The 21391-nt window shown below is 40.0% G+C and overlaps 1 protein-coding gene across 2 annotated transcripts; it reads left to right on the forward strand.

Moving 5' to 3' along the window:
* Positions 1–15230: 15230 nt before the first annotated feature.
* btbd3a (BTB (POZ) domain containing 3a) lies at positions 15231–20464 on the forward strand. 2 transcript variants are annotated; one of them, XM_083522816.1, is made up of 5 exons: positions 15231–15288; positions 17097–17292; positions 17429–17519; positions 17900–18018; positions 18160–20464. In XM_083522816.1, exons 2-5 carry the CDS (start codon positions 17144–17146, stop codon positions 19190–19192), a joined length of 1392 nt encoding a protein of 463 aa, XP_083378942.1. In that variant the 5' UTR covers positions 15231–15288; positions 17097–17143; the 3' UTR covers positions 19193–20464. The 2 variants fall into 2 exon arrangements, with proteins under 2 accessions (XP_083378942.1, XP_083378941.1); XM_083522815.1 differs by having other exon boundaries at positions 15245–15609.
* The last annotated feature ends 927 nt before the right edge of the window (positions 20465–21391 follow it).

Genomic DNA, 21391 nt, shown 5'->3' on the forward strand with positions numbered 1-21391 from the left:
ATTAGCCCTGGATACGGGCCGTCAGATAAAGCGAGAGGCATGCCATTAGTCTGGCTAATTTGTCTCTTTATCCTGCTAAATACCTTTTCATTGTAATAGACTTCTAATTGACTTTGGCAAAAAATAAATAAAACACAGCTGAGGCTCCAAGGATCTTCATCTAAACAAATTAGATTGTGAAAGTTTGTGAGGCTAAGCACAGGGTGGAGCCAAAAAACATACTTATCTAATAAAAATAAAAAAAAGAAGAAGAAAGTAAGAAAAAAAAACAACAACTTTTCAGTCATATGCATGAAGGCACACAATTATATCAGACATCTTTAGATTGCAGAAGATGAAATTTTCCCTTCGTTTAAACTAGGAGATCCAAACCGGTTCCTGTAGAACGATGCCCGCTCCGTGCTAAATGAAATTTTACACAAATCTCCAGAAAATCTAGTGGAACATCTTCTCAGAAGAGTGGAGCTTATTATAAGAGCAAATAGAGACTCAATGTGGAATGGGATGCTCAAAAAGAAGCACATAGCAGTCTTATGGTCAGGTGTCCAGAAACATTTGGCCATGAAGTATGATTTTATGGCTTTTTATTAGCATTAGTGGTGTAACGGTACACACAATTAACAGTTTTAAGGTCGCAGTTCGGTTTAATTTAGGTCCCATTAGGGGGAAGAAATGCAAAACATAAAACTGCTTGTTGATTTTTATTAACAGAGTTTATTATTATTAACATTTTTAAAAACAGTTTACATTTTTTTGTATCATTTTTAATAAAATGCCTGCTTAAATCATATATAAAATAATATTTAATATCAATAAAATAAAATAAATCAAATAAATGCAATTTGTTATATTTATTAAATTGAGTAATCAATGACATTGGGACAAATGTTATTGATTAAATAAAATTAAATAAATGGAAAAATGTAATTAAATTGTTAACATTTGTTAGAACGTGAAACAAATCTTATTTCCGGTACGGGGCGAGCAGCCACAGCGACACTGCGCTAACTCTAGTTTCTGGCACTGTTGTGTATGTTTTTAAGCCTAACAATAATAATACACTCCTGAGGGAACTTAGAATTGAACTATGTTCCATGTTCCGCATAAAAAGGATTGCATTCGTTACACGAGCGCGCCAAACCCGAAAGCCCTGTACCGAAGAATTACAGTATGAATACATGTAGTGGTGAAGTGAATACATACACATCGGTAAATTACTGTTTATAGTAATAGTCATATATTTTGTTTATAGCCCATATCCTTCTGTAAATTTCAGGTAATAGTAATAGCCATCTGTATACTATGTTCATAGTACATACACATCTGTAAATTACTCCTATAATACCATTTAATTTAATTTATGTAACTCATGTAAACAGTGTATATCCTGCACTTGCTGCTATTGACCTTCTGGTTAGACCTAAACTGCATTTCGTTGCCTTGTACTTGTACATGTGTAATGACAATAAAGTTGAATCTAATCTAATATAATATAGTAACATTATTAAAAAAATATATGAAATACAAATATATAAAAATGGAAAATATTTAAAGTAGTGGCTTAGTAGTTAAACCCTTAAAAGCTAAATGTACTGGTCAGTGCTACTGTTACTGTTTTTCCTGTCTCATGTTGTCTCTTGTGTTTTTTTTTGTTTTTGTTTTTTTTTTGGGGGGGGGGGGGTTATATATTTTGTATTTATTTTATGTGTACTTCTGTGTTCCTTGTATTCCTTTTGCTAATTTATGTTGTTTGCTGTAGCATCTTGGTTCTGTGGAAACGTTGTGTAGTGCACTAACAATCAATCAAACAATCAAATCAAGTCAAGTAAGCTTTATTGTCATATAAGCTTACTTGACTTGATTTGACTTGACTTGAATAAATAATTGAATTTATTTTATTAAACAAATAAAAAAAAGCTCAAAAGCTAGACAAATAAATAGAGTAAAACATAAGTAACTAATCAGAAGAATCTTATACATTCACAGTATAGACTACTATGGGTTTTTATAGCAATAAAAGCCATTATAGCAAAATTAATACCATTATTAATAAGAGTTCCTTATGAGGTCCTTTTTTGAAAAAGTTTCTCCAAAGAACCAACATTGCTGGACTTTTACAGTTTATTATTTTTTTCTACAGAAGGCACATTGTGTATTTTTCTGACCAAGTGTGTAAATTATGTGTCCTAATAACATGTTGTGAAAACGGTGAACAATGCGTCTAACTTGAACACTGGTGGACCGGGAACCTTCCATGTGTACGGGTTCAACTGCGATAACATGACAAATAGTGGATTATTATTCCTCGACAGCCTTTTCTCTTTTTGCTACCTGTAAGATATATCGCGTTTATCTCTTGTTCAAGGGCGTGTAATTGCATGTAATAGCTTTTCCGGCTACTTCTACACTTTTCGGTCCCATTCATGCTGACCTGAAATCAGTCAGGAAGACGGAAAAAAAACCAGAAGAGAAAGGAACCACGAGACAAAGGCTGCTCTTAAATCAGTTCAGAGCCGCACAGGTTTGCTCAGTCCCACGCTGGGTGACCCCGGACATCCCACTGTGCTCCCGTAGCATAAATCACCTCGCCGCCAAGCCGAGAAAGAGAAGGAGAGAAGAGAGTAGAACAGGAGAATGTTCAGAAAACCTCACTTTTCAGACCATTAATCCATGATCATGATTGCGGCCTGCTGCAAGGAAATAAATCTCAGTCGAAAGGAAGCGGTTCAAACCCAAATCTCTGAATATTAACCACTTTTAGATGCATCTTTTTTTTTTTTTGTAAAGTGATGTTTCTAAACTTCGATAATATTCAAAAGTGCATCTATGAAGTTGTCCATGTGAAGAAGCAGCAGGAGTGGGAAAATATATAAAAGCATAGAATAATACCCAAAAATAAACAAAAATGGTGATGCAGTGGATTCTACAGGTCTACAGCCAAAAGTATTGGAACTTAGTTTCCAAACTGTTACCTCACAATTTGAGGCGTGCAATTGTACAGGACATCTTTGGGTACTGGAGCATAAAATTTTTCCTTTACCTGAACTAGAGACCCAAACCTGTTCCAGCGTAACTACAGTCCTGTGCACAATGCCAGGGCAGTGGTGGTTCAGCAGTTAAGGCATTAGGTTATCATAGGGTTGAGGGTGCACCCCAGCATCACCAATCTGCCACTGTTTGGCCCTTAACCCTGCCTGCTTTAGGGGTGCATACCATGACTGCTCTTGTGCTCTGACCCATGGGATATGCAAAAACAGTGAGGTTGTAGCTCACTGCTTGAGGCTCTGCGTTACTCAGTGGAAGATTGGGGTGCACACCTACTATTGGGCCTCAAGCAAGGGCCTTAATTCTCTGTGATCCAGGGATGCTGCATCATAGCTGAACCTGAGCTCGAGAATAAATTTCACTGTGCTGTAATGTATCTATGGCAAGAAAAAGCATTTCATAAATTTAGACCGTTTTTGAGCAGTCGTGTCCAAAGAATAAGAATTAAATACGTTGAGTTTATACGAGTGAATGAATTAATCCAAAACTTTGCCTGGGAAAGTTCGAGATACTAAACATAATAAATATATTTAACGATACACGATTAAAACACGCTTTCTTCCTGCTGAAAACATTTATAAAGAAAACGCTTAGCATGTTTTTAATGCATAAAAGGCGGAGATACTATAAGGATAAATTCAGTACACGTTACATACAGGCACGCAGAATAATAATTCAAATTACATTCATATTTTGGGCTCTTTTGCATGACTGTATGTAATATGTTTTATTAATATGGTGGTCATACAAATTCAAGCTCTTTTGATTTTCAACTTTTGATTAAAATTTGTTTTTAAGTACTTTCCAGGCCTCGAATCCATGTATCTAAAATTCATGTACTTTAAAGAAAGGTGGGAATCCTGTATATGAGCAAGACTGTATTCATATCCCGAAACTATTACATTAGTTAATTGTAATGACGATGATTACAATGAAATACTATAATACCTACAACTATTTCAGACACATTACACACAAACCCGTTGTTCGAGTAGCCCAAACTCCTGCAACTTTATTTACATGCCACGTTTAAAGAGCCCCAAGTGCCGCACAGTAAAATCCCATAATAAATAACAGGCATAAAAGAATTTATTAGATTGAATAAAGACAAAAAAGAACCATGTATGACCACAGGGGATAAAAATAGGACTTGAGGAGGTTCAGAAGCCTGCGAATCAGAAGTACAATTTTTTAAATTAGATTTAGGAACGTCTGCTGTCGTAACCTGTTCCAGAGTGTTTGGAAAGCAGCAAAAACAACCTTTAAACCTTAATGTGGAAAGGTTACTGTGGCAGTGGGGGCGTGGTTGAGCGCCAGTTTGTGAATGGAAGGCGAGGCCGGGGGAGACAAGCAGAAAGAATCACACACCTGTTGGAAATGTAATCAGTGTTCTATTTTGCAGTGAGCAGGAAAAGGATAAAAGCAATGAGAGAAGGGTGCTTCAAGAGATAGAGACAGAGAGAATGTGTGTGTGCATGTGCAAAAGTACAAGTAACCAATAAAGAAACCTGATTCTGACAAAACTGATCGCCACCCCACTGGTCTTCCTTCCCCCGAACCATTCGCTACACTTGTGCCAAAACCTGGGAAGGTAAGCAGGCTACAGGCATGGAGTCTTCGGCACTGGGTAAGCTGGTAAAGGCGCTTGTCGAGCTCTAGCAAACTCAACACAGAGCCCTCTTTCAGGTGCGTGCTGAGTGGGAACAGCGGTTCAACCATCCTGCTCAAAAAGAAGGGCCCGCAGGATGATGCCGAGGTGTTCCTGGAGCTGTTCCGAACTCTGAGTGAGTGCTCTGCCTTCTGCTGCTCCTCAGCTCACCACTTAGCAACTGCCAGCATTCTGGAATATGCCATGAAGCGACGATCCTCAAGCGAGTGAGACGGACCCTGGAGCAGCACAGACAGTGTTTCTGTGATGCCTGCCAGAGGTGGCTGATGGACGAGGACCGGAGGGTCGACAAGATCAGTTTTTCGTGCAGTTTCCGCTGAGGATGACGGAGAAGGTCAGCGTGGTTAAGGCGGTCACTTGGCTGCATACCCAGGGGCTGGCAAACTTTTCATATCTACTTTTACATTTATCTCACGTTCCTTTCCTGTCACTTCCTGCTCTCCTTCCATTCCCTTCTTCGGAAAGGGGGGCCAATCCATCCGAAGCTGATCGCTTTGTCACCTCCCCTATCCTACTTCTCATCTCACTGTGTCAGTGTCTCCTGTGCTGCAGGTCTGTGATTCAGACCACATTGGTGTGGGGGGAAGCCTGGGCGGTTCAACTAGCGTTGCGGGGAAGGAGGGAAATGGGGAGTTTCCACAGGCCGCCCACGATCAACCTGGAGCATTGGATGTGCGTTATTGGCTGGGCACTTGTGGCAATGTGCATAAATGGTGTGTGGCATGTCACGAATGTCAGCTGGTGAACCCGCCTGCCATTCCAAAAGCGCCTTTGTGCTCATTACCCTTAAGTGAGGTCCACTTCAAGGGAATTGGAATAGTCGTCCAGCCATTAGAGACTGCACTTTGTGTTAGTTTTGGTAGACTATGCTATGCGATAACCAGAAGCAGTGCCTCATCGCAACATTTTTAGCACTTACTGTTGTGGAGACACTCTTTTGTGTTATTTTCTAAGTCAAAATTTTCAAAGAGATCCTGACTGATCAAGGCACTGCCTTTAAGTCACAGACATATGAAATTCTGGTTCGTATTCTATATATTTTGTTTAGCACATGTTTTACGCTGGATGCTCATCCTAATGCAACCCTCCTTATCTATCCGGGCTTGGGACCGGCACTAAGAGTGCACTGGCTTGTGCAACCATAATGGCTCGATTCATTCTGTAACATCAGTAACATCAAAATCCCGTTCCAGTTGGACAGACGGAGCTTAACCCTGCTCCAACACCTTATCAGTGGTTTGGCTTGGAGCAGCTGAAGAAATGTTTCCTGATTCGTGATTAATGTCTGCCTGAATTAATGGAGGAAAGGATAAATATTCAACCCTGTAACAATGTCTTTCACCGTGCTCGATAACGATTAAACTCAGATTAACGCTGAGGATCGGATTTTGACCCGATGTAGATATAGACAAACTTATTTATGTTGCGAGAGGTTCCAGAAAATTCTGGCACGATCTTGTCACGAGCTTTGTTGTATGGTCATAACTACAGTATGCACTATAGGGGCAAAAGTTTGTGGACACCTTAATATAAGATGGATCTGTGCTCCTTTTTGAACATTCCATTCCACATTTAGTCCCTATTTCCTCTAATAATAACCTCCACTCTTCGGGGAAGATATTCCACTATATTTTGTGGAATTTTTTGTGAAATTTCATTTAGCTACAGGGATGTAAATTCAGGATTTGATAGCAGGAGAACTTCCAACCAATGTAAATCAGATCTTCATTGAGATGGCTTTGTGCAGAGGGGGATTTTCTTGTTAGAACAGGTTCAGGTCTTCTTGTTCAAATGAAGGGGGAATGTCATGTTATAACATCCAAAGATGTTTAATACAATTGTGTGCCTCCAAGTTTGTGGCAACAGTTTGAGGGGGGGACCACATAGGGTTGGAAAATCCACACAGCGTACACACTATGTACAAAATGAAGTTTTTTCCTTTTATTGAAAGCTAATGCGTCTTTAAAAACAAACAGTTCGATGACAGTTGGAAAGCAAAGCTCGATAGGTGGTACAAGCCGTAAATCTAGCCGCAGTGACAGGTACATGACAGAGTTAAACCCAGAAAAGTTTTTTCTGTCAGAAATCTATGCTGAAATGTTTAAACTTGTCCAAAAAATCCTCTACAATTGCTGAAAAGAAGAAAATAGAAAAAAAGAAAAGCCAGGGGATATTAACATTCCAGCTATTTAAAAAAAATTAAAAATAAAAAACATTTAAGGACAAATTCAGTACAAATATTGCAAGAATAATTTACACATTTAAACCCAAAAGTATCGGGACAGCAGACATTTCCAACCATATGTGGTTCCTCCCCCAAACTGCTTGCACAGTTGAAGGCACACAATTGTATAGGACGTCTTTGGAAGCTGTAACATTTTGTACATTTTTCCTTCACTTGCACTTGGAGTCCCAAACCTTTTCTAACATGAAAATGTCCCCGTCCAGCTCCATAAAAATATGATTTCCATAGGTTGAAAGAGGTGGAAGACCTCCTGCTGTAGAACTCCAACACTGTTAAACAGCTTTGGGATGAATTTGTAATGCTGACTGCATCCCAGGCCTCCTTACTTCACCTACATCATTACCTGACTTCAGTGGTAGAGGATGGAGGGATTAGTGGAGCAGTGGTAGAGGATGGATTGATCAGTGGTAGAGGATGGATTGCTCAGTGGTAGAGGATGGAGGGATCAGTGGAGTGGTGGTGAAGAATGAAGAGGTCACTGGAGCAATTGTAGATGATAGAGAGATGAGTGAAGCAGTGGTAGAGGATAGAGGGATCTGTGGAGCAGTGGTAGTGGATGGCGGGATCAGAGGAGCCCTGGTAGAGGATGGATTGATCAGTGGTAGAGGATTGAGGGATTAATGGAGCAGTAGTAGATGATAGAGGGATCAATGGTAGAGAATGGATTGATCAGTGGTGGTAGATGATAGAGGGATCAATGGTAGAGAATGGATTGATCAATGGTGGAGGATGGAAGGATCGGTGGAGCGGTAGAATAGAATAGAATAGAATAGAATAGAATAGAATAGAATAGCCTTTATTTGTCACATATACATTACAGCACAGTAATGGGCTGCTACTCGGAAACTGGGGTCAGAGCGCAGGGTCAGCCATAATACAGCAATCCTGGAGCACAGAGGGTTAAGGGCCTTGCTCAAGGGCCCAAGAGTGGCAGCTTGGTCAATACCGGGGCTTGAACTACCAACTCCCTAATCAGTGGTGAAGAGGTAGTGGATGAAGGGATCAATTAAAAATTATAGCTGAAGGGAATATTGGCTGCAAAAAACCCTTTGAGAACTCCTACTCCAACAATAACCCTCTAATGCCCTAACGCTTGCCGTCTCTGTAGCCTCCATCTGGACCAGTGGCTCTGATTTGTCCCTTAAGTGAGTCATAAGAACTCTGAAGGCTGGACAAGTGTAATTTCCTGCCCCCAAACAGCCCCTTAAATGGCAGCAGGGAAACACTTATTATAGCCCAGATTCAAATCAGCACACAGACAATACAAAGTGCTGCGTATTTATGGACTCTTTCAATCAGGCCAACAAATTCCTCTGTCTAATCACTTCATAGCCCTCTGTCTTTCTCTCTCTATCTCACTCCATCTCTGTCTGTCACTTTTGCATTCTCTCTCTCTCTCTCTCTAGCTCCATGTTTCTCTCTCATTCCCTCTTTCTCTTTATCTCATAATCTTACACAGTCTTTTTCACCCTGTCTATCCGTCTCATATACTGTTTTTAAGTGTATTTTTAATACACATTTTTTCTAACGATTCTTTTTTTTCTATTATAATTATATTTTAGTTTGTTGTTATTATAATTTATTGTTATTTTTGACTGACTGTTATTTCAGGTGTTATGTGTCTGTATTTTTAATGCTTTGGCAATACAAATGTTCATATTTTTCATGCCAAGCAACCTTTGAATCTTAAATCTGTTTTTGTGTCTGTCTCTCTCTCTCTCTCTCTCTCTCTCTCTCTCTCTCTCTCTCTCTCTCTCTCTCTCTCTCTCTCTCTCACTCTCACACACATACAATCTGTCTATCTCACACACCATCTCGGTCTGTCTGTCTCTTTCTATCCTTCTCCATCTCTCTAATTCTCTTTCTCTATATCTCACATTCTCTCACACACTATCTCTGTCTTTTTCCCCCAGTCTCTCTCAGTCTGTCTATCTCACATACTGTCTCTGTTTCTCTCTATCTATATATATTCAACCTCAATTCCAAAAAAGTTGGGACACTGTGTGTAAATGTAAATAAAAACAGCATGAAATGATTTGAAAATACATCCCATTTTAAGGAAAACAATCGGGTTTTTTCAAATTTGATCGAAGCAACAAAAAACTATGGACACCACGTCCTCTGGACTAAAGAGGAGCGGGACCATCTGGCTCGATCTCAGCGCTCAGTTCAATGCATTAGTGCCTGTGGAATGGAATGGTATATATACAGGTTTTAAATCAGCAAATGCTTCTATCCAGAAAAAAAAGATTTTTCAGGGAAGGCTGTGCATATTTCAATAAAGACAATGCTAACATCATACTACATCTATTACAATTGCTTGGCTTCGTAGTAGAAGAGTCCGGGTGCTGAATTGGCCTGTCTGCGGACTAGACCTTTCACCATCTGAAAATATTTGGTAAAACAAAAAAAACAACAAAGGACACCCAAAACTGTTGAGATACGTGTATTAATTATTCTGAATAAAATATGGATTTATTAGATTTGCAAACCACTGCATTCTGTATTTATTTACATTTTGCACATTGTCCCAAATATTACAGTTATACTCTGTGCTGCTGTAATATTTAAGTTTTCCTTTGAGAAGAATAAAGTGATCTCTCTCTCTCTCTCTCTCTCTCTCTCTCTCTAATATAATCAAAAGAACTAACTACATATACATTAATAATACATCAGTCCAAATATCTCACTCCTTATCTTTTTGTCCAGTCTCTCAATCTACTGTATATCTCTGTCTCTATCATTCACTGTCTTTCTCTATATCCACATGTCTATCTCTCCTTCTCACTCTTTCTCTGGCCTCTTTCCCCCGCCATAATTAGTGAAACATTACATAACGCCAGTGCTATTCCCTGCTGTCACAGCTACAACTGCATTCCCAGTTCTGTCTCTTTCCCTTAAGCCCCTGTCCCTACACACACACACACAGGTTGTTGTTGTTGTTGTTGTTGATGTTGGGACACATTAAAGAGATTCTCCACGCTCGTTAAAGTTCAAACAGTGACCCGGAGGTTCTTCGGATGTTTGCTCGGTGAGAACATCGGTGTGGCTTTTTTTTTCCCTCATTAACCTGATTTATTTATCATGTGTTCCACTCATGGTCTTGTTTATTGTTTAATCCGGCCTCGTTCTGCAGAGGTTAGGGAGAGATCGCTAATGATCTGAGAGACCTGGTGCTGATTTATAGAGACGAGAAGCTCTGGGAGGAGATGCCAGTGCGTTTAGTCTCTGAACGAAAAGGATACCGAAGAGGAAAAAGAATCAGTTATCAGAAACGCAATAAGAGGAGCTGAAGGAAGTGGTTTCCAATTTATCTGGGCCATATCTGAGCCACAACAGAAAGTGGCAGAAAGAATGCGGGTTTCATCTGGGCTCTCAGGTTTCCTCTCAGTGTCCAAGAAACATCGAGTCTGTGGATCGTCTAAACAAAAAAATGTGTGTTTTTGTGTGTGTGTGTGTGTGTGTGTGTGTGTGTGGGTGGGTGTGGGTGGGTGTGGGTGTGTATGGTACCCTGTGAGGCATGGTCTCTCATCCAAGCTGTACTCTCTTAAACCTAGTGTCTAGTATTCCCAGGACAAACTGGAATCTATCAGGATAAAGCACCATGAAGATGAGTAATAAAATAAAATAATATAATAAAAATAATAAAATAATATGAAATTAAATAAAATTAAATAATATGAAATTAAATAAAATTAAATAAAATAAAAAAATAAATAAAATTGAATAAAATAAAATAAATAAATAAATAAATAAATAGACAAATAAATAAATAAATAAATACAATAAATACAATAAATACAATAAAATAAAAAATACAATAAAATAAAATAAAAGTGCTGGTTTCATTCATTATTTATGTAATAAATAAGTTTCCTATATGTCAAAAATGTCATTATTAACATTATTTTGGGAAAAGACAAAAAAAAAGGATTTTTCTCCCCCTTGTCATGCTGGAACAGGTTTGGATCTTGTAGTACAAATAATTGGGAAAATTCAGGCTACTGCATCCAAAGACTTCCTACACAATAGTGTGCCTTCAACCTTGTGGTAACAGTTCAGGTCAGAACCACATATGGCTGGAAAATCCAGGTGTCCTGATACTATTGGTCAGAGAGTGCATGAAGAAATATGTGCATTATTTAAAAATAAAAAAAAGAGTATTAGCTTTATTATTATTATTATTATTATTATTATTATTATTATTATTATTACTAACTGACTTAATGCGCCTGGTTAATGTAAAAGGTTTAACACGTGTATTGCACTGTGTACACCTTTACACTTTAATTACATCAAATAATAATATTTTTTTCTTCGATTTTATTTTGTTCATCAGACTCGATCCCTTCATGTTCTTTCTATACATGTCTATATGTTTGCTCCATATCTATCAGTATAGTGGATTTTCTCTTCTCTCTAATGCACTACATGCACTACAAATTTTTAATCAAGAGGTTGAATGAAGAGAAAGCCACGCCCCCTATACTAATAATAATCATAATCATTAAATCTCTTCTACTTATTGTAACCATAGTAACCTTGAGTGATGTTCTGTTTTGGTTTACGCTTTAGGGCACTAGTGTGAGAGAGAGAGAGAGAGAGAGAGAGAGAGAGAGAGAGAGAGAGAGAGAGAGAGAGAGAGAGCAAAGTTGCGTGTCATTTCCCCCCCAAAAAACTGATCCCATAGCGCCATCTGCTGGACGATATAATAATTTACTGTATTCTAATCACTGCCATGTTTTTCTTCAGAGGGGCCCAAACATGAGGCCCGGGGCCAAAAATCAAGAGTTTTTTTTTTTTTTTTTTTTTTTTTTTTTTATGATATCAAAATGAAAATAACTATGGCTCCCCTCATATATGATTTGATATATAATAATTTGTGGTAAGCCATCAGGGCCAGCAAGGTCTTCTTTACTTTTGTAAAATCTATCAGAAACTTACGTTTTAATATTTTTTTGTTCACGATTATGTATTCAATAAATCCCAGCAGTCTTTTCCCTTCATTTCGTAGATTTTGTCTCGGAGGTTCTGCTTCCTGTAGCGCAGGGGTCGCCAACCTTTTTGACACCGAGAGCTACTTCTTGAGTACCGACTAATGTGATGGGCTACCAGTTTGATACACACTTCTGAAATAACAAATTTGCTCAATTTACCTTTAATTATATGTTTTTATTAATAATAAATTATATTGATCTATATCAGGGGGTCAAACTCAATTGCACAGGGGGACAAAATTTAAAGCACACTTTAGGTGGCAGGCCGAACAGGATAAACATTTATTAAATACACTAAAACAATGTTTTTTGAAAATAAATATGAATATTTATGAATAAGGGGGAGTGGTGGCTCCAGCGGTTAAGGCGCTGGGTTGCCGATCGGAAGGTCTGGGGTTCAAGCCCCGGTATCGCCAAGCTGCCACTCTTGGGCCCTTGAGCAAGGCCCTTAACCCTCTATGCTTCGGGGGTCCCTTACGAGGGAAATATCAAGGTCCGGGACGTCGGAGTGACGTATGTGCTGTGAGGATTGGGCAGCATTTGAAGGCGGGGGCCTGCTTAGACTGCTGCCCCCGCGACCCGAATTACGGATAAGCGGGAGAAAATGAATGAATGAAATACAATCAGGAATATTATTCCAGAATAAATAAACTTAAACCTTAAAATAAATAAAAATAACTTAAAATATTTTGCTCTCCATAAAAATTTCTCCAGTCAAACACCAGACGTCTCACAGCGTCATCATGCAGCTCTTCAAAAACTCTCCCTCAGTAAATAAGCTGCTGATGTGACTCTGATTTCTCCTCTGCTTTCACACCAGCTTCACTTTGTGATTTTGCTCTGGTGAAAAACATCTGCTGAAATGTCAGATTCTTCTTTAACTCTTCTACTTTCTGTATCTTCTGCTCTGCATTCAGGTTTTTCAGCTGATCCTGATGTTTTGTCTCGTAGTCCAGTCTTGGATTCAATTCCATAATTACAGCCACATTCACTCCACTAATAACACACACGGGTTTTAAAAGGCTCTGTTTTCATAATTAACTTTTCACTTCACGACTGTGAGGCGCTGTTTCACAATAACTGTACAATAGGGTTAAATACATCAACAGAAGCTCGACTTGATCGACGCTGGAATGTTCTCAGGTAGCCTCGCGTTCAGTAAGGCAGCTGAAGCGCTGCATTATGGGATCTGTAGTTTGTGTTAATCAGCGCTTCATTAATGACAATAATAATAGATCTATATAAAATCATCTCGCGGGCCGGATATATTTGTACGTCGGGTCGGATTTGACACTGAGTTTGACACCTCTGATCTATGTGAAGACACTGATCATGTTAATTATTTCTCACAATAATTATCAACAATGATTTAACAAGGTAGGAAACAGATATTTTTTAGAAAAGGCTCACAGGCGACTCATGTGGCCTTGCGGGTGACCTGGTGTCTGCGGTCACCACGTTGGTGACCCCTGCTGTAGTGTATGTTTATGTTGAAGTTTCTATCCAATCAGATTTCAGTCATTACATCACATGTTGCCGAGGTCAAAGGAAAGATAATGTGTGGATGCCTGTAGTGTGAAGTATATATTACCCAATCAGATTTCAAGTTGGCCACATTAGGGCCATCTAGCAGGTGTCTAATAACCTCAGCATTTTCACATCTTTTGATTGGATGGTCAGAAAGCGCAGTAGTCAACACTCGCAAACTGCATCTGTAGCAAACTGCACAAGCTGAATTATATCTGTGTGGATTTAATAGCTTTTTTTTTTTTCATTCCGCAACGACTGACAGATGAGAAGAAATGGATTTGGTCACAGATTCTAGAAAAGCTAGACATCGCGAGGAAAAGTCGCCAAAAAACTTCTAAACAGTTGTGAAGCTTTTTCATTCAAACTTTTGCATTTTCTTTCTGTAGAATGTGCACAAAAACAAACAATTTGCCTGAATTTCAAATTCTCAGTTCATATTGAAGCTTCTGCTAGAGATGATATATGCAGGTGGTGCAGATGTGGCTACATGAAAGGAGACTTGTCTGTTATACTCTATTTCTCTATAATAGTGATGGTTTCTATAACCGTGGCATCATACTGATGGAATTAAGAGGTGAATTGATTAAGGTAGGTTTTTTCCTTCCTTCCTTCCTTCCTTCCTTCCTTCCTTCCTTTATTTATTTATTCACATCTTTCCAGACTTTTCACTTCCTTTTGGACATCATTTCATCTCTTCATTTGTCCACCTTTATCTTTTCTAAGTTAATTATTTGTTTCATGACTTGAGTTCATCCATCCCCACACAATCCCAAACTTCCTTTCTGACTTTATTCCTTTTCTCTCTCTTTTACGTATTTTTTCACTTTTATTTTATATTTAAAAGGGACAAAGGACTGTGCAAAGTAAAAAAAAAAAAAAAAACCTTGAGAGCAACCAGACTTAAAGGGGAACCTCATCATCATCTGGGTGAAACCAAGGGTGTGATTATAAATCACAAAAAAAAACCCACAATACAAACACCAGACAGTAAGAAATTTCATGGGGTATATCAGTAGGAGAATGCTAAGAATGGAGCCGCTAGGAAGGAGGAAAAGAGGAAGGCCAAGGAGGAGGTTTATGAATGTGGTGAGGGAAGACATGCAGGTAGTTGGTGTGAAAGAGGCAGATGTAGAGGACAGGGGGGTATGGGGACGGATGATCCGCTGTGGCGACCCCTAATGGGAGAAGCCGAAAGAAATATAAGAATAAGAAGACAAATCTTGGGATATAGGAACAAAAAAGGAGTGAATGAAGAAAAAGTGAAGTAATGAGAATACAGAGATGTATTTATTATGACCCATGGTTCTTAAGCCTTATTTTTTTGTTTTGTTTGCAACTTAATCATACCTGGACACTCTCAGTACCTCCAGCAACTCCAAATCCCTTCCAAATCACCGTGTCATTTGTTTACTATTTTTTACAAGTTTAAAATATGTTTGTTCCAAGAAAAAAAAGGTAACAAACAATACAAAATGTTAAAGCTAACTGAAAAACAAGTGGGAAAAAAATAAATTTTATATATATATATATATATATATATATATATATATATATATATATATATATATATATATATATATATATATATATATATCCATAATGAAATGTGATATACAGGGAGTGTAACTGGGCCAGATTTGTGGCACTGTTTTTTTTTTAAGGATTTGTCCCGAATTGCATTCTGCCTCCTAACTGCACTTTTTTACGCTTTCCCATATATCGAATTAGGCACCCTAATAAGTGCCCTTCCTGTTGATTTGGGAGTTTTCCTCTTAAAGATGGCCGTCGCTTAGACTCTTTAGGTGCTTTAAAACTTTTTTGTTCCTTTTCTCTCCTCCTCGAGTGTCTTTAAAGAAATCTCTTATACTCATATAAGGGATATTAAACCATATTTTAACCCTACAGGAGATGATATTTAATCTTTAATTGTTTTATAAACCAAACCCCATGCGGTCGTTATGGTGTACCAGCTCATTGCTAGCATGATTAGCTGATATTTCCGTGCTAGCGCGGGGAATCCAGATGTTAAATCCGAACGCGTCCTGAAGAACATCTGGGTGGCATTTGTTCGGCTCGATAGGCCGCGGGTTGTCCTACAAGAAATGCGGGTTTGAGGTGTAAATGTGCGTTTGATTGCTGTTGTCGTTATCTCTAGAGGCTAGTCAGCGGGTTTAGTTCTGTTTCGGGAGATGTTGTGTTTGTTTTTTTCTCACAGACTCTTGAGACTTTCATTTAGAGCGAAATGTCCATTTACTTCCGGAGGAAAGGAGCATTGGACATTTCTTCCCCAGTATCATTTCTCACTGGTTTTCATTTGACCCATTTCCTTTGATCACATCCCTTCTTCTTTTTCCTTCTTCCTTACAGACACATGGGTCATAATGGCATCTCTGTATTCTCATCTCTTCATTTTCTTTCTTTCTTTCTTTCTTTCTTTCTTTCTTTCTTTCTTTCTTTCTTTCTTTCTTTCTTTCTTTCTTTCTTTCTTTCTTTCTCCTGATTCACTTCTTTTTTTCTTCGCCCCATATCTCAAGATTTCAGTTTCCTCCACCGTTAACCTTCTTTCCGTCATTTTTCACATCGCTCTCTTTTACATTTACCCTTATATATCATTCATTCTTACCTTTCTTTCTTTTTTTTATCTCTTCCTACTGTCTTTCCATTTGTACACCCCCCCCCCCTTACTTTTCTGTCCATACATCCGTCTGTCTTTTCTTTTTTCTTCTTCCTTCCAGACATCATTCCTTCCTTTCATTCTGGTTTTCCTCTGTGACTTCCTTCCTTTTTCCCTTCCATTCTGTTTATCCTTTCTTCTTTTTCTCTTCTTTTTTGAGTCCTTCCTTCTTTTTTTCTTTTTTCTTTCCTGTCCTTCCTTCTTGACTTCCCTCATTAATTTTTTTTCCCCCATTCAATTCTGTCCTTTCTTAATGATCTTCCTTTCCTGTCCTTTCTTTGACTTTTTTTTTCACTTTTCCTTTTAATTCTATCCTTCTTTCATGACTGACCTCTTTCTTCATCCTTTTCTGTTCTTTCTTAATGACGTTCTTCTTTTTTTCCCTTCATTGGATCTTTTTGTCATGACTTCCTTTTATCTTCCCTGCTTTCCTGTTAATGACTTTTTTTCATTTAGTTCTGTCGTTTCTTCAGGATTTTCTCAATCCTTTCTTTTCTTTTCTGTACTTCATTTCCGACTTTTTTCCTTTCGTTTTTTTTGCCCCTTTTTTCATGACTTTCTTTTTTTCCCCTCGATTTTTTTTTTCTTTCATGACACATTTTTTCTTTCGATTCTCTCCTTCCTTTGTGAATTCCCTCTTTTTTCCCAACCGTTCTGTCCTTCTTTCATAAATTCTCTTTTTCCTTTCTTCCTTCCTTTCTTTCTATTTATCCTTCCTTTTTGCCTTTTTTCCTGAATCCCTTCATACCTCATTTATTCCTTTATGAATTTCTTCCAGTCTTTCTTTTATACTTCCTTCCTGAATTCACTACTTCTTTCCTTTATCCTCATTTGACTTCCATTTGTCTTTCCTGACATCATTTTTTTCCTTTGCTGACTTGCGCATTTCTCTTCTAAATATTTCGTTCTACCTCTCATTCTCTTTTCTACGTTTAGGACCAGTTTGGCCATGAGTGCACCCTGAGTATCCTGAGTGTGATAAAATGGCTGCCGAGCTTTACGCTGCCAAGAAGTTGCCCTCGGTGGAGGCCACGGCGAAGGCGGTGCAGCAGTACCAACAGCAGAACATCAGCAACAACAACACTGTGCACGGGTGCAACTGGCAAGGCCTTTATCCCACCATCAGAGAGAGGTACATGACATACACACACTCAACAAACAAGCCATGTATGACTCTTTCTTTGTATCACACTTTAATAGTGTACTCAAACCCCTGTATCTTGAAAAATACACAACGTCACACAAATGTCCTGGTTTTGCGTCTCCAGAAACGCAGTCATGTTTAACAACGAGCTGATGGCGGACGTGCACTTTGTGGTCGGTCCTCCAGGGGGCACACAAAGAGTCCCGGGGCACAAGGTGAGATGGAAAAGTGTATATCGTTGTCAAAGCCGAGTGGCAGCCAATCAGAAATGAGGATTATCCTATTAAGCTAATTTCGTTTTCACTAATTTTGTGTTGGAATGGAAATTATGTCATCTAGTTCCAGGAAAAGCCCATGTGGGGAGTCAACTTCTCGTTGTTGTTAAAACTAATCCTGGTGGTTATGTGGTTAGGGCTCTGGGTTACTGATGGTCAGGGGTTCAAGCCCTTGTATCGCCAAGCTGCCAGTCTTGAGCAAGGCCCCCTAACTCTCAGTGCTCCAGGGGCACTACATCATTTGCTGACCCCAGCTCAAGTACATGTGACAATTATAAAGTACACCCACCCCTATGCCTCTTTCCTATGTTCTTTCTCAGTACATCCTGGCCGTCGGAAGCTCTGTGTTCTACGCCATGTTCTATGGGGAGCTGGCAGAGGATAAGGACGAGATCCGCATCCCAGACGTCGAGCCACATTCCTTCCTTGCCATGCTCAAGTGAGGATCAGAAGAGTAGAGTGTAGTGAAGAATATCATGCTGGTTAAATAGCGTTTGAGGTTCCGCAACGGAATGGGATTTATTTGGGAGTGTGATGCTTGTCATGTGACTCTTCCTCTCTTTTTTTTTTTTTGCTGCAGATACATTTACTGTGACGAGATTGACCTGTGTGCGGACACTGTCCTGGCCACGCTGTACGCTGCCAAGAAGTACATGGTTCCTCACCTGGCGCGTGCCTGTGTAGCGTTCTTGGAGACCAGCCTGAGTGCTCGCAATGCCTGCGTGTTGTTATCGCAGAGTTGCTTGTTCGAGGAACCGGAGCTGACGCGGCGCTGCTGGCAAGTGATCGACGCCCAGGCAGAGCTAGCGCTCCGCTCTGACGCCTTTTGCGACATCGACCTGCGCACGTTGGAGAGCATCCTTCGGCGTGAGACCCTCAATGCGACCGAGACGGTCGTCCTGGAGGCGGCACTCAGCTGGGCAGAGGTCGAGTGCCAACGCCGTGAGCTGCAGCCCACTGTCGAGAACAAGAGGCTGGCTCTGGGCGACGCCCTGTACCTCATCCGTGTCCCGGCCATGTCGCTGGATGAGTTTGCCAACGGCGCTGCGCAGTGCGGACTGCTAACGCTTGCCGAGACCAACGCCGTTTTCCTGTGGCACACGGCGGCTAACAAACCCGAACTGCCTTTTGTCAGCCAGCCGAGGAAAGGGCTGACACCCCAGCGCTGCCACCGATTTCAATCGTGTGCCTACCGTAGCAACCAGTGGCGTTACCGTGGACGGTGTGACAGCATTCAGTTTGCCGTCGACAGGCGCATCTTCATTGCCGGCTTCGGACTTTATGGCTCCAGCTGCGGCTCGGCCGAGTACCAGGCCAAAATCGAGCTCAAGAGGCAGGGGGCCACACTGGGTCTCGCTGTTGTCAAGTACTTCTCGGACGGCTCTAGTGGCACATTCCCGGTGTTCTTCGAACATCCAGTACAGGTGGAGCCTGACACTTTCTACACAGCGAGCGTGGTGCTGGACGGCAATGAGCTCAGCTACTTCGGTCAAGAAGGGATGACCGAGGTGCAGTGTGGGAAGGTCACCTTCCAGTTCCAGTGCTCCTCAGACAGTACCAACGGCACCGGAGTCCAGGGGGGACAGATACCTGAGCTCATATTTTATGCTTAATGGACTTCTTAACAAGGTCGGCAAGGTCAATCGACACTTCGAGAGGACTCCAGTTTGTACGGGTGAACGTTGTCGACGATAGTTTTGCAGGGTATGTTTGCTTCTTTTACCACAATGTTCACACTTGCAATGGTGTATCAGTGGCACATCATACCCTGATTCTTAAATGCTTTGTTGCCATGTTCTACTTAAACAGATGTCAGAATCGGCAGCTTTCGGGTTTCAAAGCGGAGGTGTTTAGAGGTATTTCTGCCTGGTGCCTGCCAAGCATCAGGCCAAGGAAAAATCATTAGCATGACAATCACCTGTACACTCCCCATTACCCCAAACCAAGTGGACAACACTAGATATTACATTTTAAACTTAACACAAGATTGCCTTATTGCCTTCTCAGTTAGGCAGACTATCATAACACGCGCTGGAATTTCATAACAAACCCATCCTAACTTTTAACACTAAACATGGAAGTAGGAGCAAAGTTCATGCGACTCTATGACGCACTGTATAGTTGTAAAGCTAACTTTAAAGGCTAATTACAAAGGACTATAGAGGGGTGCCCATCTTTCAAGACAAACTCTTTAGGAACCAGCTCGGTTAGCTAGCTAACAATTTTCATTCACCTCAATAGCTTACACAACAAATTGTTGAGTTCCTGCCTATCAAGACATTCCTGGGTTCCATTGTTGCTGGTTCCTTCCTGTAACAGTGAGGAACATGCTAATCACACAGAACCATCAAAAACTCTGTGGTTTTTGTTGCTTAATGTGACTTTTGTGTCTTAGCTTCATGAGTATCCTATGAGTCCACGTTGTATCTTCAAGGCGGTGTTCCGTGTTAGTAAATAGTTCCCATTAATCACGTTTTTTTGTACACATTTGCATACATTGTAAGAGTTTAAAAAAACAAAAAAAAACAACAATCTATATTTTATACTTTATGTACGCTAGATGTCGTTGTGTATTCTGTACCGCGCGTACAGCTTCGATGGGCTTTGTGGTGTAACGAATGTTTTACAATTCTAGCACTTTTTTTTTATTGTTTCTTGAAGGGCTTGATGATGCGTCGTGCTGCTCGTCACATCGTTACTGTTTGTTTTGGGGTTTTTTTTTTTCCTTTTAATCTCCCTCGTGATTCAGTATTTTTTCCACTGATGAAGTGACACTTGTTAATGTTCCGTTTATTTTTCTTGAGGGGGAAAAAATTACTTATTGCACCTTTAAATCATTGTGAACACACACATGTACAATCTCAATAAAACCCAGTTGAAACACACCTCTGTGGGCTTGTTACACTTTGTGGAATATTACCAGATACTATATTATCGTCCCAGGATTTTCTGATGTCTTTATTAATGAGTTGCCGCATGGGGTCTGTCAGGACCCTTTAAATTTGTCGGAGTCTCAGCGGTCTTTATATCCCACCCTCAAAACAAGTGCTATAGGTTGCTTTGACTGAACAGAAACTGTGACCGTGTCCTGAATAGCTACTCTCCATAACCATGCTCAACTTCTGAAGGTACAACACGTCAAACCATGGGATAGATCAACTAGATCCAAGTTTAGGCCTGGCAGCCAACAACACTGTGAAGTGCAAGTATCTTATAGATATTGTAGCTAATATATAAAAAATTAATATCATTTATTGCTAGAAAACAAGTGGAAAGTATGTTATCTATGTTTACACACGATCACCTTCAAAAAAATAGTCCACCTGCATAGCAATACAGCCCTCCCAGCATTCCTGCCACTTCTGGATTGAGTCCTGGAAGTCTTCTTTTGCAGTTTGCACTGGATCTCCACAATGGTGTCCAAACAGCCACCTGGATTTTCATCTTCGGGATGAGGGCGAAGTCCACAGGAGCCAAATCTGGTGAGTAGGCTTGGTGCAGAAGTGAGATCGTGTTGCTTCCACCAATAAACTTGCATGCTCAGAATAGCTCCAGCTCAAGATGTACACAGGACAAAGTCTTTTAGAATTCTGACTTATGAAGCTCGGCGCTCCCTGATACTGTGCGTGCAGCCTTGTGCTGCGATCTGTTACAAAACTAGTCTCGAAACTTTGAAACCACCTCGTATGTTGCCATAACAATTATTAAGGGTATTACTAATATTAGCTTTAAAAAAAGGTGCCTAGCGATTTCAAGTTTATGTAGTTAGAAGTGTCTGTTTGATTGGTATAAAGCTGTTGATCTTTGTGACA

This window comes from Silurus aristotelis, assembly GCF_946808225.1.
Source record: "Silurus aristotelis genome assembly, chromosome: 20".
NCBI lineage: Eukaryota > Metazoa > Chordata > Actinopteri > Siluriformes > Siluridae > Silurus > Silurus aristotelis.